Source organism: Lissotriton vulgaris, chromosome 6 (genome assembly GCF_964263255.1).
Source record: "Lissotriton vulgaris chromosome 6, aLisVul1.2, whole genome shotgun sequence".
Classification (NCBI taxonomy): domain Eukaryota; kingdom Metazoa; phylum Chordata; class Amphibia; order Caudata; family Salamandridae; genus Lissotriton; species Lissotriton vulgaris.
The window spans coordinates 1,181,505,060-1,181,522,995 of record NC_141694.1 but is presented as its reverse complement, the minus strand read 5'-3'; the positions used below and the strand labels follow the sequence as shown (position 1 = coordinate 1,181,522,995).

The 17,936-nt window shown below is 41.5% G+C and overlaps 1 protein-coding gene across 3 annotated transcripts in view; it reads left to right on the top strand.

The window, feature by feature from the left end:
* The window catches only part of UTRN (utrophin), a 1,497,630-nt gene that overhangs the window by 1,352,203 nt on the left and 127,491 nt on the right, over window positions 1-17,936 (top strand). For all 3 annotated transcript variants that reach the window (XM_086927281.1, XM_086927282.1, XM_086927283.1), the window contains 2 exons: window positions 12,570-12,608; window positions 12,902-12,967. In XM_086927281.1, coding sequence (XP_086783407.1) covers window positions 12,570-12,608; window positions 12,902-12,967 — 105 coding nt within the window. The remainder of the gene's footprint in view (window positions 1-12,569; window positions 12,609-12,901; window positions 12,968-17,936) is intronic.

Here is a 17,936-nt window from a genome sequence, read left to right as displayed (position 1 = left end):
TGAGATTTTTTTCTGTTAGCAATGAAAATTAAACACCTCATATAAAATACTATTTAGATTTATTATATCTAATAGAGACTTCTAACCACAGATTCTTCACCTTAGAATATTCCCTTGTCATCCGACTGGATCTGGGGAATCTTGAGCAGTACCTCTGCATGCCGGGTGGTGGAGTCATTCAGCCCTGAGTTGACGCCATCCGCCTCAAAAGTGACGTTGCAGTGCTTTATAAAGGCCCACCATAGCGCATTAACATCAGTTTCTTTCTTTCAGAGACAACAGAGCTGATCCCTAGAGCTACCTCAACCACTATTTGGTCAACTTTTTTGAGCTTGCTCCCATTGTGCTAGTGACATGCGCCCAGGGAAACACTCCGGTTTCAAACCTTCTGGGGGTGATCACCATCAGATGTCTGTGTCGCATCCCCACTTGATCTGTCTATGGAGCCTGGGGTTTTTTAAATGAAAAGAGAGAGTGTGGTTGTTATTCCTGCTACTTTCTAGTACCAAAGAAGGATGGAGGCCTCCGTCCCATCTGAGACCTGCGCCCTCTCAATTATTTTCTCCTGAATGAGAAGTTCAAAATGCTCCTGTTGGCCCAGGTTTTGTTTGTCCTGGAATCCCTGAGAATGGCTCGTAGCACTAGACTCTCTGGCTGCTTACTTTCATATACACGTCCTTCCTGCCCATATATGTTACCTGCTGTTCACAGTGGGCCACAAGCTTTATCAGTTCGGCATGCTCCATTGACGTTATCAGCACCCCTTGGATGTCATCAATGTGATGGAGGTGGTAGTAGCACATCTGTGGAGGTCGCGAGTGCTAGCCTTCCCATAGCTCGACAAATGGCTTTTGAAGACCGGCTTATCACAGGTGGTCGTCTCCCACCTCCAGACTATGGTGGACCTCCTGCATTAGCTGAAGTTTCCCATCAATGTGCGAGAGTCACACCTGACTTCGTCTCAGACGCTCCCTTTAATTGGAGCCATTCTGGACACAGTGCAGTTTCAGGCTTATTTTCCATAGCGACAAGTCAGAGGTATTCAAGCTATGATACCGATGTTTCAGCCTATATTCTTCAATATACTGCTGGTAAAATATGTCCATTGGCATATGCGGGCTCTGCAGTGGGATCTAAGTCCCAATAGGCGCAGCATCAGAAAAATCTCTCCAAACTGGTCCAGATATTGAAGTGTACTGCTAAAGATATGATGTGGTTGCTAAGGAGCCATGATTGGGCAGGTGGCAGACCTCTCTCCCTTACCCACCCAAATCTCACAGTGGTGACAGATGCATCACTTCTGAGTTGGGGCAGCCATTTGGTAGAGATGGAGATCAGAGTCCCTGCTGCACATCAACTTTTTGGAGCCGAGAGTGATCCGTCAAACACTGAAAACCTTCCTACTGTCCATCAAAGAGAGGCTGGTTCAGGTGTTTATGGGCAGGACAGCTTCTGGAACTGGCTAGAGTGCAAGGAAATTTTTCTGGTTGTTCAGCATCTGGCGAGATCTTTGAACGCCAGTGCAGATGTGCTCAGCTGGAGGTGGCTGGGGGACCACAAATAGCGTCTGAATCCTGAAGTGGCACACTCTTTTTTGAGAGTGGGAATGCACAATGTCATTGTTTCTGCTCGTTGCAGTTTCCAAAGTGGCTCTTGCTCTGAGATACATTTCTTCTTGAATAGAGTTCAGGACTTTCCCCTGATACCCCTACTGCCCTGGGTTCTCAAGAAGATTCAGACTGACTGGGGCCAACTCATCTTAATAGCCTCTGATTGGGCTGAGAGGATTTTGTATCCAGATCTCCTGGGCTTGACTGTTACTCCTCCGATCGGTCTGTTCCTTCAGGAGGACCTTCTGTCACATCAAAGGTGCAGGGTGCTGCACCTGAACCTGCGCAGTCTTCGACTTCATGCGTGGAGATTGATCATAAACAGGAGAGTGTTCAACCTTCCTTCCAAAGTCTGTGATGTTTTTTGGCTTCCTTCTGCTAAATCCATCTCTGCCTGCCGTTGGGAAAAGGTTGAGGCATGGTGTTCCACACGGCAGGTGGATCCCTTTCTATGTCTCTGTCACAGGTTTTATTTGTTCTTTTCCTTGCCTTTCAAGGCCTGCTTTGGGCACAGTGAAAGCTATTTATCAGCCATCTCGGATCAACAATTCCTATTTAAGTCACTGGTTGTGACTTGTTTCCTTGGATGTTTACAGCATCTTTTCATCCTGCCCCATTTGTCATGCGCCAATGGGACCTAAACCTTGTCTTACCATTTCTAATGTGTAATCCTTTTGAGCCACTTCATTGTTATTCTTTGCACGAGCCAGTGGTATATCTCAGCGCCAAGACGCCCTTGGGCAATCGCGCGCTATACAAATAGACAAATCAAATCAAATAAGTGCCTTACAATGGAGTGTCCCCTTAGAAAATCCTGGAACGTAGAGTGCTGCTAATGTGAGAGGAAAAAGGTAACCAGTTGTGATGGACTCCTCATTGAAGCTAGGGAAGGTGAAGAAATACTGTCCATGGTTTGCAGTCCTTGTGGACCACCTGCTTTCAGGTTGTGATTGTAGCAGATGTTGCTTCTTTAGCCGGGAGGAGATTTAATCTGGTGCCCAAGTTGTAGACAGTGGGCTATGGAGTTGCAGGCCAGATCTTCCACTTCACATTATTGGGTGATAGAAAGCAACTCACCGAAGCTCGGCTGGAATGCTCTCATTTGCCGAACGTGGGTGTGCTCAAAACACCCTCATTTGCCAAACGTGGGTGTGCCTAAAACTCACTTGGCTAACTAATATAAAAATCGTCTTGTACACTTAATTTACCCTTCATGGTGATTCCCATCTCTGATAATGGAGTGATTGGACAGCAGACATCCCATGTTACTGCTACGTCATTAAGTACTGTGGCTTCACCTAAATAAAACCTGCATTTGAGGGAGTTGAGGAAGGGTGTTCATAGTTTAGTTTAGTCAATGCCACCTTGCGACACAGCTTGTGTAATACCTGCTTCTCCATTCACCGCAGCCTCATGCTTTCTTACTGTGACCAGGCTGAAGTATGTGCTTAGTGCATGAAAAGTTTACAAGACACTGAATATAAGAAGGTTGTCCATCCCCTTCTCCCAACAGGGCCTCTTTCTTCTTTCTCTTCCTTTGATATTAATTGTCAGTAACAAACTATGACTATATAAAGCTGCCACAGTGTCTATAGAGGTTGCTTTATCGGCTTTCGGCAACCCACCAAATAGTAAGCCACATTCTTTTCGATGGACCTTCTTTCTACACCTAAAGAGGAATTACAATTTTGGCCAGTGCGAAGAGCCTAACTGATTGACATTATTCAACAACATAAAATGAGTTCTAGGCTTTGCTTTTTAGTTTAATTTTATTTTTTAATATTCATTTTTTTCCACGACTATAGTCATATTAGCTGGGTATCTTATTGTTGGGTTTGTGGGATCAGGCTGTATTGGTGACTCATAGCCCAGGAGGAGAGAAGACTAGGCCAATTGCCTCAACAGAGGGCATCCGACAGGGCTGTATTTTTTCCCCTTTTTTATTTCTCCTATATACAAATGGGGTGGAGAAATTCTTATTAGACCAGCAGTTGGATTATCCCAGTATAGGAGGTCAGCTGGTCCCTTTATTGTCATTTGCTGATGATACGGTTTGGATGGCCTTAACGGCCAATAGCCTTCAAAAAGCATTGATTGCTTTTACTGATTTATGAGGGCATTGCACCTAAAAGTACATTTTAGTAAATCTTTTATCATGATTGGTGTCCCAAACAGACTTAAACGAGAACATTAGTGGTAAACGAAAAGACCATTGATAAGGTACCCAATTTTACATACCTGGGGAATGTATTTAATAATACATTGAATTGGGACCATTTGATTGTAGCTAGGGTTCAACATACAAGTAGAATTATAGAGGGGTTGTTCCGCTTTGTGTGCAAACTGGGACATAAGCTGGTGTCAGAAATGTTAACTCTATATAGATCAAAGTGCCTCTCAGTGGCAACTTACGGGGCAGGAGTATGGGATCAAAAAAAAGCAGCCAGACAAATCTCAAAATGTTGTCACGCTGAGGTGGGTTTGGATTATGTCAGAGATAGAATTATTATTGCCCCGTTGATCCTATGGGGAAAGGTGTGGTCTCAGGGGAGTTATCGTTCTCCAGAGCGATTATTAGAGATTGTATGAATATGGATAAAGCCCTGCATTTGTTATGTGAAGAACACCTTTCATAGGATCCGATTGGGACACTACAATGATAATCATGACGGTATACAATCTAATATGAAAATAATCAGAAAAAATGCATATTATAATCAAATAAGAACTACCAATCATGATAATGATACATTTACTTATGTGCCGCTATCTCATCAACAATTTTACTTGTCTTTTACTATTCATACACTATCACATTTCCTTCTAACTAGGTTTCGTCTTTGCACATTGCACTTTCTTGTGGCTTTTCCCAAACAGGCAAGTTGGTGTGAGAGACTGACTTCCTGTCCTTGCAATAATGTAGCCCAACAAAGCACAATGCACTTTATGCTGTTTTGCGCACTTTATAAGGATATTAGGGCATGGCTCTCTTCAGCCCATTTTAAAGGAAATTCGTCCCTGTTCGTATCAAGAAGGTTTTAATTACTTACGATCTTTGTCTACTACTGCAATTTGCAGTGCTGTGCTTAACTTCATCAGAACTGTGTTGTTAATTAGGAAACGGTATGAATTGTGACAGGAAAATCATATTGATTAACTCTTGCATATTATGAAATTGTTTTTTAATTGCAAACTATTGTATGTATTCACCCCGATTGTTGTATAGAAGGTTTTAAGTTTTATCGAATTGTATTATGTGTGTATGGAACACTTTCATGATTCATGCGAATCGAATACAGTTATTTGAACTGACTCATACTGGTACATTGGAGGCCATCTGAGTGGCGCTTTCATGCCTTAGGTTTATGGAGTCTTTGCAGCGTTTTTTGTGGATGACTGAGTAAGCTACAGGCAATCACAATTTGTTATTGAAAGACAAAAGTTCTTTTTTTTTTTTTTTAAGTTTGAAGTTTATTAAGGAATGAGATTAGCAAAGCAGTACAGTAGTACAGGAAGAAACAATCATAAGTTATAAAAACACAACTTTTTCTCTTACATTACAGTGGAATTATTCATGAAAAATAACGTAAAGAAAACAATGTATATTGAAGAGATGCAAGAATATTGAGGAGAAGGGAAAATCATTAGAAGTAAAAATCGTAGAAATAACAATAAGAAAACATAATGTGCATCGATAGATTCATATATATTAAGACTAAACATTCAAGGTGGTTTTTGAACTTCGACATTGCGTAATGGAGAAGTGGGAGGTGGTCTGGAGAACTGGGATAGGTATTCGGTAAGGGGTATCCATAGTAGGTCACGTTGAATTGCTAGGGAAATAGGGGATACAAAATTTGTGTCTAGACGATGGTTAAAACACACTGCGTTCCACCATGCAGTGAAGGAAACATCATTAGCCTGTTTCCAATGTGATGTAGTATGATGAAAGGCTATGGCAATCAGGAGGTCCAGTAGTTTGAGTTTGAGGTGAGATCCAGGAAGATCAGGGGAAAGGGAACCCAGAAAAATATGAAGGATGGAAAAGGGATGAGTGATATTGAAAAGTTTTTGGATTTGAGACCAAACTAAATGCCAGAAACGGAGAATGGGAGGGCATTCAAAGAGCATGTGTTTCAAATCAGCTATAGGACAAGAACATGACCAACAGGTGGAGGGAGTGTCTGATGAGAAAGATGACAAAATAGAGGGAGTGTATAATGTACGATTGTATATAAAAAATAAGGTTTGGGTAGTATTAGCAGCTCTAGATGTTTTGTGAATTTTAGACCAAATCTTATCCCAAAAAATAGGGAGCCACTCTTGAGACAAGTCTTTTTCCCAAGCCAGCTCAACCTTAGATTTAGAGCGTTCAGTCGACGATTGTAGATTTTTATATAGAAAAGAAGCAGAGGGAGATTGGTCAAGGGCATTAGAGATGGAAAGATGAGGTATAGGAATAGAGTTGGTAGAGGGAAGATCGGAGAGATATTGGAGAAGGGAAGGAATCAGCGATAAATATTGTTTACGAGAAGAGGAAGGTAGTGAAAATTGTTCTTGAAGAAGGTGAAAGGGGAGAGGATCGGTATCAGAAAGAAGTTGAGAGATCCATTTTAAACCACGAGAGTGCCAAGATTTCCAATAGAGAGAGCGGTTGCGAATTTGAAGATGTTTGTTATGCCAAATAGGTTGAGTGTGAAGAGAAGAAGTAGAAGGATAAGAAGATAATAAGTAGGGCTGGAGAAGGGAGCGAGTGCGAGAAATTATAGGGGACCGAAGAGAAGAAACATTAGAGGAAAAGGAAAGAACTTCATTGAAGTCATAGGGATGGAGGAAGGATGATTCTAGCGTAAGCCATAGTGGAGGATAGTACGGAAGATCTGAAGTGAGCCAGCGTAGAGCTTGTTTTAAAGAAAAGGCATTATGATATGCTTTAAAATTGGGGAATTTGACCCCACCCATAGATTTGTCTCTCTTCAAAACTGAAAGAGCTATTCGAGATCTTTTTCCTTTCCATAAAAATTTCAACAAAATAGAATCTATGGACTTGAAGTAATGATTTGGGATATGAATAGGAGTCATAGAAATGGTGTATAAAACCAAAGGCGCCAGCATCATTTTTATGGAGTCCAATCGTCCCCACCAAGAAAGAAAGAGAGGATTCCAACGTGTGGTAGAATTGGTGATCTTAGTAGAAAGAGAATCAAAGTTAAATTTGAGGGTATCAGAAAGGCGAGGGGCGAACCAGACACCCAAATATTTAATCTTAGAAGGTTGCCAGGAGAAACCAGAGGTGTCGAATAGATGTTTGAGGCATAATGGGTTCAGGGGGAGTATTTCACATTTGTCCGTATTTAGTTTATAACCAGATACAATGGAGAAAGCAGATACTTGATTGAGGAAGGAAGGTAGAGTTGTTTGAGGGTCGGAGCAGTAAAATAAAATATCATCCGCGTAGACCGATAATTTGATCTGTTGTTGGGGGCCATATTGAAAACCAGAAATGTGCTCATCTCGTCTAATTTTAGTTAAGAAGGGTTCTAAAGCTAGGATAAATAAAAGAGGAGATAGAGGACATCCTTGACGAACCCCTCTTCGAAGAGGAAAATAATCAGAAGTAATACCGTTGGCAAAGATGGAGGCATGGGGGCTGGAATAAAGTAAAGAAATGAGAGAAATGAATTTAGGTGGAAAACCAAACCAACGAAGAGCTTGAAACATAAAATCCCATCCTATTCTATCAAAGGCCTTTTCGGCATCGAGAGAGATGGCAGCCAAAGGAGATGGAAGAGAGGACGCTTTATTTAAAATGTTAAAGAAAACACGAGAATTGTCGGACGATAAGCGACCTTTAACGAAACCGGATTGTTCCGGACCGATAAGTTCTGGTAATAGAGGATCGAGTCTAAGGGCTATAATTTTGGCGAAGATTTTATAATCAGTGTTTACCAGAGAGATTGGACGATAATTTTTACATAACGTATGATCTTTATCTGGCTTGGGTATGAGACAAATTAACGCTTCCTGAAAAGATCCCTGAGAAGATCCAGATTGGACAAAGGACTGAAATAATAGTAAAAGCTTAGGGAGGAGAAGGGAAGAGAAATGATTGTAAAACTCAATAGTAAAACCGTCTGGCCCTGGAGCTTTGCCTTTTCGGAGAATGGAAACCGCATGCGAGATTTCAGAGGGGGAAATATCCAGCTCCAAGGATTGAAAATCTACATGAGAAGATTGAGGGGAGGGGATATCTTGGAAATATGATAAAAGGTCATCAGGGGCAGGGCTAGACTCAGGAGTGTATAAAGTTTGGTAAAATGAGACAAACTGAGCTAATATATCTTTGTCTTTGAACAGAGAAACACCGGCTGAATCCAGCAAGGACTCAATCTTTGTTCTTTCTTTGCGTATTTTTAGGTAGTTAGCTAGAAGTTTGCCCATTTTGTTTTGACCTCCATAATAGCGGGAGTTACATTTAAGAAGAGAGTTGGAAGCTGCGTTAGTAGTAAATCTATTGAATTCAATTTTGGCAGAGATAAGTTCACGAAGTGAAGATTCAGAGGTAGAATTATAATATGTATATTCTAGTTTCTTTATTTTATCCAAAATTTGAGTTGACTTGAGAATCGACTGTTTTTTCTTTTGAGAGACAAAATTAATGATAAATCCTCTAGCAGCTGCTTTGAAAGAGTCCCAAACATTGACAAAGGAAGACTCAGGGAGGTGATTTAGGGTAAAAAATTCAGAGGCAAACTCTATAAATTTAGTGGTGAAAATGGGGTCTAAAAGTAGAGAATTATTGAATCTCCAACGTCCCGAATGAGGGGAGAAGGGAATGAGGTCAATATCGACAAAAACGGGGGCATGGTCTGAAATTAGAATGGAACCTATTTCTGAATGAGTGACTAGTTGTGCTAGGGATTTACTGAGAAACAAATAATCTATACGAGATTGAGAATGATGGGTGGGGGAATAAAACGTGTATTCTTTAAGGTCAGGGTTACATAATCTCCAAATGTCAACTAGAGCATAGTTTTGAATCGAGGCACTAAACTGGGAATGCATCTTGGAAGGGATAATTTTTACTTTGGAATTTCTATCAAGGAAAGGGTCTAGGACTTGGTTGCAATCACCACCGAAAATAACATATTGTTCATTAAGAGTAACTAATTTATCAGAAATAGCAGGCCAAAACAATTTATCAACACCTGTAGGAGCGTAAACATTAAAGATAACAATAGGTATTTTATCAATAAGGAGCTTAGTAATAACCCAACGACCACTATCATCATGTTCTTGAGTAACAACAGAAACATTTAACTTCTTATGACATAAAATAACAGTACCATTTTTCTTACCTAAAGCAGGAGAATGGAAAACATGTCCTACCCAGCATCTTTTAAGTTTAGTAGCTTCTGCATCAGAAAGGTGGGATTCTTGTATTAGAGCTACATCGGCCTTGAGCCTAGCCAGGTGGGTGAGGACGCGCTGACGTTTAATGGGGTTATTTAACCCTTTAACATTCCAAGTAACTACTCGGAATTTACAAGATTAGTAAAATGATATGAGGTAAGATATAGTAAGAGATAAGTGAAAATGTGAAGTAAGGTAAAGTAAAAATGCGAAAAAATATGAGATAGAAGAGAAAAAGAGCAAGAGAGAATATAGATGATAAAGTAGAGGAATAAAGAGAAAGAATTGAGTAAGGAAAGAGAAGAAAGAAGTAATAGAAAAGAGATAGCGATGAGGACAGAGAGAAGCAACATCGTAACTAACAACGAATAAATCAAGAGAGTTGAGGGATGACGACGCCAGAAGAGGACGACATCAACAACGGAAACTCACATCGTCGAACACCGTAGGAACCAGCGAAGGAACAAATGAATGGAAGCACGGATACACCGGGATGGAGAGACATAAGGTTGGGATCTGTGAAGAGATAAAAATTGGAAAGAACATTAGGCGTACATATGAAGAATGAGAGAAGAAGAGTACCGGAGAAATTGAACAACGAGGGCAGAATGTAGAAATATAGGAGGCAATCAGTAAAATACAAACATTAGAAACAAGAAACGACAAGGGACTTGGAGGGAGACAAGTCTAGAGAGCAAGGTAAAACAGAGATGATTAAACAGGTCTTGCAGTGTCCATGTTAACAGTCTCATGACGACGAAGAAATTCCTCCAGGACGAGTGGATCTTCGAAAGTGGTTGTTCTGTCTTTGTAGGTCACCTTGAAGAGACATGGATGAAGCAGTCCATAACGAGCGCCAAGATCTCTCAAACGCGGTCTTAAATCAAGGAATTGCTTTCGACGATCAGCTGTGACTTTAGCAACGTCTTGAGATAAGTATAGCCTGCGACCCTCCCACATAATTTGTTTTTTAGTCTTTGCTGCTGATAATACTTGGAGAAGATCTGTGTATTGGAGGAACAGCATGATGACTCCTCTGGGCTTGGTGGAGACTTTAGGGCCGAGACGGTGCGCACGTTGAATATTAAGAGAGGTGGAAGAAGGAAGGTCCAAAATTTTTGGCAAAAATGTTTGGAAGAAAGCTGTCGGATCGGATCCTTCTGTAAGTTCCGGAAGATTATAAAGGCGGAGGTTATTCCTTCTATTACGATTTTCCAACTCTTCCGACTGTCGTTTCAAGATTGAAATATCCTTTTCCAAAAGTGTAATTTTTGCACAGGAGGTTTGAAGAGATTCTGTAGATTGTTCCACCAGTAAAACCCTTGATTCCAGAGTAGACCATTTGTCGTGAAGGAATTGTAAAGTTTTAGTCGTTTCAGCCATGAAGGGTTTGAGTGCACGAAGTTCCTCCAGAATAAGATCCATTGACGCAGAATGCGCCGAGGAATCCGGAGATGGAGGGTCTTTTTTCAGACGTTTGATTGAAGCAGGTTGAAGAGGCTTATTAGGTGTAGCCGATTTAGGAATTGCGCCTTGAGCTGTGGACGGTTTGACAGGAACAGAGTCATCCATGACGTGAGACGCAGAGTCAGAGTCTGAGGAAAGCTGTGGTTTAGCTTTGGGGGCTGTAAGCTTGAGTTGTCGAAGCTTCCCCATAAATAACGGGAAAAAGAAGTGTATTAAGACCACAACTTGCGTAGGAGTGCAGAGAATAAGCACAATGTTCTTCCACAAAAGTTTTTATATTGCCTTCTCAAAGAAATAAGGAAGATTATATAGGAAAAATATCACCTCATGTCAAGGAAAGCGCATAATGAAATGGTGGCTGAACTGCAGAGTCAATGTAGAGCAATGCGACAGAATATTGTGGAAAGGAAGTTCACATACACGAGGAACTAGCATTCAGTTAGGAGAGAAGAAAATACCTCATCGTTTTCTGTCACAGAGCTAGTAAATACACTTTACAAATGAGGTGGTAAAGTGGTGAAGAGGAGGCAAGAAAAGCAAGAGTCCGGTGCTTGTAATAACCGCGTTGCATTCATGGCAGTGAAAAAGCGGCGTTTTGAGGAAAGGAGCGTTGCGCACTTAGAGTGGCGAAAATGGCGGCCGCTGACGAGCGAAGCGCGTCGCAGATGTTATAATCTGACACCGCCGGTTGCGAGGAGAGCAGATTAGTTCCCCCTGCTCACCTCATGTTCCGGCGGCGGATTCCAGCGACAGCGCTCGCATTTGGTCAGGAAACGCGGAGAAAATCGCCGGGTCCGGTGGACGGCTGACGGAGCTCCGAGATCAGTCCGCCATCTTGTACGGCGTTCAAGCCACGCCCCCAAAGACAAAAGTTCTTAATCAGAGCTGCCTTCTTGCATTATCAGATATCACTGATGAATTTAAAAACTTGTGAATTATCTTACGAGAATTTTGTAAACATGCAAGAATTCAGCAGCTGCCAATAAAACCTCTTCATTCTCTATATTCGAGTTTACCTCAGAATGTTTAAAATATAGTATGTTAAATAAATGTTGCCATATATTTTGGTATATGAAACTACAAACCTGTGAAGTGGTTGGACATGTAAAGCTGAATGCTGACTAGGGTACTCCGTCCCTCTGACAGAAGGCATGAGTTTGCCTTGTTTGCCAAATGAAAAGTTGATTGTGAAATTATAACTTTGTGCAATTTCCCTCCACTTCATCCATTATTGCGGTACAAATTATGAAGCAAGACTGCTACAGACTGGTAAAGGGCAGAGGCAGTGGGCGTCTGAGAACGCACACTTTGATGTTTCTGTATAAGATGTCGCATACACCTGCTGCTGGTACCTGGGTAGAGAACCCTGCTGTTTGATGTATACCTAGCTCACAAGTTAGTGCATGTTTCTGCAGATGAACTCCACATTTAATGTAATTCCTTTATTTGTAGTGATTCCGTAAAAATCCTCCATTTTAGAAATCCCTTTACATTTCATATAACAATAATATAATGTCAAAAACATCTTAATTTAATTACATAGCAATATCAGCAATTTTTCTCACCTGGCCTTTGAACTCTGGAAGCTGGCAGTCACCATGGCACCAGTTGAAGACCGTTCAGTTATTTTCATATTCATCAACTTTGTATGTGCGGCTATTTTTAAAGTGATTTAATATGCCCTCTTTTCTGTCTTAACAAAAACGCATTTCTTTGTACACTAAATAGAAATCATTACCCGCTCTTTCTTCAGGCAATACTGGAACACTGCTTTACCTTCATTTCCGTCTTCACTGCACCACATTTTATCGCGTTGCTATAATAATCAAATTGCTTCACTCTTGGACACAGCTTTGAAAAGCAAATCGATTGCACTATTTCCGGGTCGTTTGGGTTTAATTTGTCGTTTTACACGAAAAGTAATCCTCCTCCCAGTGAACACTGCAGCGTCTTTTGCTGGCTCCGCTTTTTTTCTTTATGCTCTGTGTTGTTCGAATCAATATTTGATCAGAAGGTGTTTTATACCTTCCTTCTGCCGGCAAAAAAACGGTATTCTTATGGTCCCTTCTTCTCTTGCAGGCCTGTCACGCTCATCAGCATGTGGCCAGAGCAATATGAGTGAGTATACAAAGCATCCTTCCATTTCATAATCTGCACTCGCCTGATCCTTTTATTTATTTTATACTGTAAAGATTTTAAGTAATCCTGCAGTTCATTAATAAAATTGTCCCCCAAAAAAATTGATCCTTATATCCGGAATTAAATAAAGTGAAGTAACTGCAAAATAGTTCCTGCTTGCTGTCTGATTTAGGGATCTATCGGCTATCACATGTAGTTCATTTTATAAAAAGATGTTTTGTGACTTGGTGTCCATGCTCTGTGTAAACAAATGTTGTCTGTTTTCCTTCTAGCCCTTCTCATGCTCCCCAAATTTTTGATGATGACACCCACTCCAGAATAGAGCAGTACGCCACCAGGTAAGACACTGTGCCCTCTTAACATTTGTGATCCAGTGTATTTAAAAAGATTTAAAATCCCGAGCATTTATACTGTTGTGACATCGGAAATTATAACCACTCTATTTTGACATCAGAGCCACTTAGTAATTCCATCACAGTCACAGAATACTTTAGTTTAGGATTAGGTGCATGCTCCTTTCCGAAAAACTATGGTGTCTCCAAAGCACAACCTTTCACGAGACAGACTCTCATTTTAGTTATTACTTTTCGGTGTGCGGAGACTCAGAACCAGGTCCAAGAGATGATTTGTGCAGGCTGCAAGCCACACTCATCCTTCATGGCTCTGCTGTAGGGTGTGCTGGAAGAAGTCTGGCAGGACAGAGCGTGGACTTTTCTTCGTTCATGTGTCATGTTCCACTATCTATACGCTGATGCAACATAAACGGCATTTCTCTATAAAGTGTTTTTAATGACTGGAATATATTGGAACGCAGGAAACTTGGTTATCCAACCTGAACAGAGCTATTGAGTTTCTTCTGTGATAAAGAATCTGTAGTGAAAAATGGGGAAAGCTAACCTTTAGTAACAATGTTGATATCTAATATTTATGATTTGAAGGGATACTCCGTGTGCTGAAGGCTCCTCATTCCTTCATAACTCCCTGCTTTAAATCCGACCAGAGTGAAGCTATCATAGTGTTCACAGTAACTTTTGAAGGACTGTCAGCCATATGTATCATTCCAAATTGTGATCGCTAACGCGAAAATTTGCAGAATTTCAGCAAAATTTGCGATTTCCTATTTTGCGATTGCGTTTAAGGAATCGCAAATTGCTATTCCTTAAATGCATTGTAAGAAGCACAGAAAAAGTGAAATTTGGCCTTAAGGAATCACAAATTACCACCTGCTTGAAGCTGGTGGTAATTTGCGATTTCTCTGAAAAATTCACTTTTTTGCATTTTTCAAAGTGCCATGTGGTGCACATATATACCCTTAGGGCAGAGGTCTTCAAACTTTTGTAGGTTGAGCCCCCCAGCTGAATTTTTTGGGATGTTGGGCCCCCCTACCACCTGACAGAAATTTCTGGACTCGACCGCCACGCGCACATTCCGGTCATGTTCAGCGAATAACATTCTATACAATAAGTTTTTTATGGTTGTTGCATGATGCAAACATTTCTCTACAAATAGTAATAGACTCCCTCACATCACTTACATTAAAAAGAAATTAAACAAAACGGTATTTACAAGAATTTGTTTAGGAATTATTCCAGTCCATCGGGGAAAAAACAGAACTGTCTCTATCAAGGGGCCCCTGGAAGGCTGGATTGTAGTGCATTTAGATGTCTCCTTTTGTAATTTAGGACGAAAACCTTAATGGGACACAACATGCCCATACTTGTGTACAGGGGTGAGTGAGGCGACCATATGAATTTGGGTGTGCATGTTAGTGCAGAGTGGGACAAATGAATGTATGGTTAGTGGTGGGCTTATTGGAGTGAGATTGCAGATTGAACAGAGAGGGGGACAGGTGAGTGAAGTCTCACAAGTGCAGGTTGAGTAGTCTGCTCGTGTGACTGCAGGGTGAACAGCGCAAGTTCATTGTGAGTGCAGAGTGATCACTGTGAGTGGAGGGTAAGGGGGGTGAACGGTGTGAAAACATGGTGATCAGTGTGAGTGCAAGGTGAGTGGGTGAATAGTGTGAGTGCATGGTGATCAGTGTGAGCGCATTGTGATCACTGTGAGTGCAGAGTGATCACTGTGAGTGGAGGGTAAGCGGGTGAATGGTGTGAGTGCATCGGGTCAGTGGGAGTGCTGGGTAAATGTAAATGTAAATGTATTGCGACTTATATAGCGCACGTATCACCCGAAGGCATCAAGGCGCTTGCCTTGGGAACCCGTCCTGGCTTTTCCCTGTGAGATAACCCCTACTGGGCATCCCAAGGTGAAAGCCAGGCATCCCGCAGCGGGTGGGCCGCCGTAGTGGAGATTAAGCAGCTATTGCCCAGAGTTGCAGCGTGGGACCCATGATTAGAATAGGCACCGAGGCGAGAAATATCGAGTCCGTGGACATTTTTGGGTTCAGGACCCTGCCGCGTCGGGAATTAAACCCTGGTCCCGGGACAGACCTCTGCATCAGGGTCTGCCGCTCTAATCAGTGAGCCACACTCCTCCATTTCACTGAGAGTGAAAGTGAAGGGCGAGAATGAGGAGTGAGTGGTCTGAATGCAAGGTGCATTCCTAGACACTTAAAGTAACTCAGCATGTTATTGACGGCAGCGTAAGGTTTCAAATGTGTTAAACTATTGCTTTTATGGCAGTAACCAGGGATCAGGGTGGAGCAAATAAATAATGTGCTGATCCCTCAACAAACTTCCATTCTTATGATTAGGGTTGCCAGCTCATTATTTTGATGTCACAGATAGTATAAAAATAAGCAGTTACCTAAAGCTGTATTTTCAGCACTTGTCTGTTCATACTTTGAACAGCAAATATAAATAGAAAGAACTTTTGTTTTCTAGAGCTGCATGAATGATCCATGACTGATAATAAAAGTGAACAAAGATAGAAAAGTCACATTACATATGAATCAACAAAAAGAAGGGGGGACCGAGAGCTCGTTAACATTACAAATGAATACATACTTCTTATTTATAACCATATTTAGCAACTTGCAAGCTGTTTAAACAACACATGACTGACTGGTATTTTGTGTGCCTGTCTGTGTAATTTAAAAAAAAACTTTCAGGGACGTTTTAAGGATTTTTGGGCCTGTGGGCCAAATGTTTTTTTGGGGCCCCTGTTCGGACCAGCTTTGATTTTATGATCCAGGGAAAGGACGGCAAGCACTGGAAAGATGTCCGAGAGACACGTAGTATTGCCACTAATAGTTATCTCAATCATGCAAGTTACATGCACATACATGACACGGTCAAAGGCTACACACACCCATTCTACTGTTCACCCACTCACACTTGTTCACTCACTCAATCATACATTCTCATCTAACTACCCTTCCACTCATTCACCTAATTCACATTGCAATTCCAACTCACTGTTATATTTTCAGTCATTAACCCCTTGGCTGCTATGTGTTTTCCCCTCCTGTGCGGACTTTTTTTTATTATCATTTTACATGACGAGCTCAGCTCGTCATCAGCACAGCTCAACCGTGCCTCATGACGAGCTCAGCTCATCATGAGCATGGAAGGTGTTAAAATAGGTTATTGAAGACAGCAGGTTGAATTTCAGTCAACTCATGGTGTTTTAACAAGCTTTTGTCTATCCACCTTATCATTCTCACAGTCATCCACCCGGTTACTCACTCAACTACTCACTTAAGATCATTCCCCTACCTACCTGCCCACATCCAACAATTAATTCACTTTCTCCCACCTTACATCATTCACTTACTCACTCATATTCACCCATCCGTATCAAGCTTCCTATGGTTATCCAACCAATTCATACAACCAGTCGTCAAATTTACCTACCCACACAGTCAACCCCCACATTCAGTTACTCACCCATTCACACTCTCATACACCAAACATCACCCATTGAGTAACCAACAATTTCATTAATAAAAAGCTGCACTAAGTGGCGTTGTTAGTGCCTGTTTTATTCTCCCTGCAGATTACATCTAGCAATGTCTATTGCCACAACATTAAGCACATTTGATCTGCAAATGAGATAAAAGAACCATCTGCAGTTGTAACAGTAGGTTGCTTTGTATTGACCCCATTTGTGCTGCAGAGAAGACAGCACAGCAGTTAGTAAGGAATAGATTTTAACTTTTTTCTCCAGCTTATTTGTGTTTTTTTTTTTAAGGAGCTGCTTATCCGGTCATTTTACCTGAAAACTTAACGTTACCTCACACTCATCAGGATTTCTTTTTTACAGTTTTTAACTTTTATTTAGTAGGAGCTTGACCCAAAGGGGTTTTATGGCTTTTTACATGAGCGCCAGTTATGTTACACAAGCACATTTGTGTTGTTTTTTTTAGGCAGGGTTGACTAAGTGATTAGCCCAGAATCACAGAATGTTAATTAAGCTGACCCCATGACCCTAACTATGCTCTCCAGTTCCACAGTCTTTTCATCACACCTTTATTAAAATTTCCAAAATTTACAGCTGTTTGTGTGGTGCAATATAAAGATGAAAAACGGTTTCAAGCCTGATAAACTTCACTAAACCAAAACGTCCAGAATGCAGGTTTGGACATTTCTCACCTCAGACAAACCTGTTCTACTTAGTGAGGCCCATTCCTACTTGTATGATAATGTTTCCAGTGCCTTTCCTGCTTCATAAGTGAAACTGAACTCCCCTCAATGTGCTGTGATTCTTGCACTGTCTGTCCCGCTGTATGTTCCGTTTCTTTATGTGACGCAGCTCCCACATTTATTTGCCTCCGTTATTTATGGTGTTCAGGCAGCTCGCAGTGCAGTATCGGATGAATTCTCAAATATGCAAGCTGCCACTAAGTCTGAAAGAGCCCGTTCTGGGATGGCCGTAAACACAATAACTCAAGCCTAAATTGACGCCACAGACTGACGTAATAGCTTAGTCTGTGGCGCCTTTCGCATGCTTCCTAAACCCACCCTTTCACAGATCGTCACATGGTGAGGTGTGGTCTGTGAGAAAGTGTCACTCGTATTTATTGATATGTCACCCGAAATAACACTGAAATTATGAAAATTTCACACATAGCATTCTGACGCCTTGGCAGCTATGGATAGATAAGGAGCTACAGTAAAACAATTACTTACCCAGCATTATCTCGCACATTCCCTGTACCCCAGGTTGTAATTATTCCCAGTAAAAGAACTGTGTTCCCAGAAGCACCTCACACGTACCTTGTTCTCCTGGGCACAGTCAGTCAAGCAGTACAGTTTGTAGTGAAAGCTGCGATCCCAGCAGTGCCTCACACATACCTTGTACCCTTGGGCAGCCTCCTCTACAGGAACGATGGTGTGGGTCCGGTGGTCC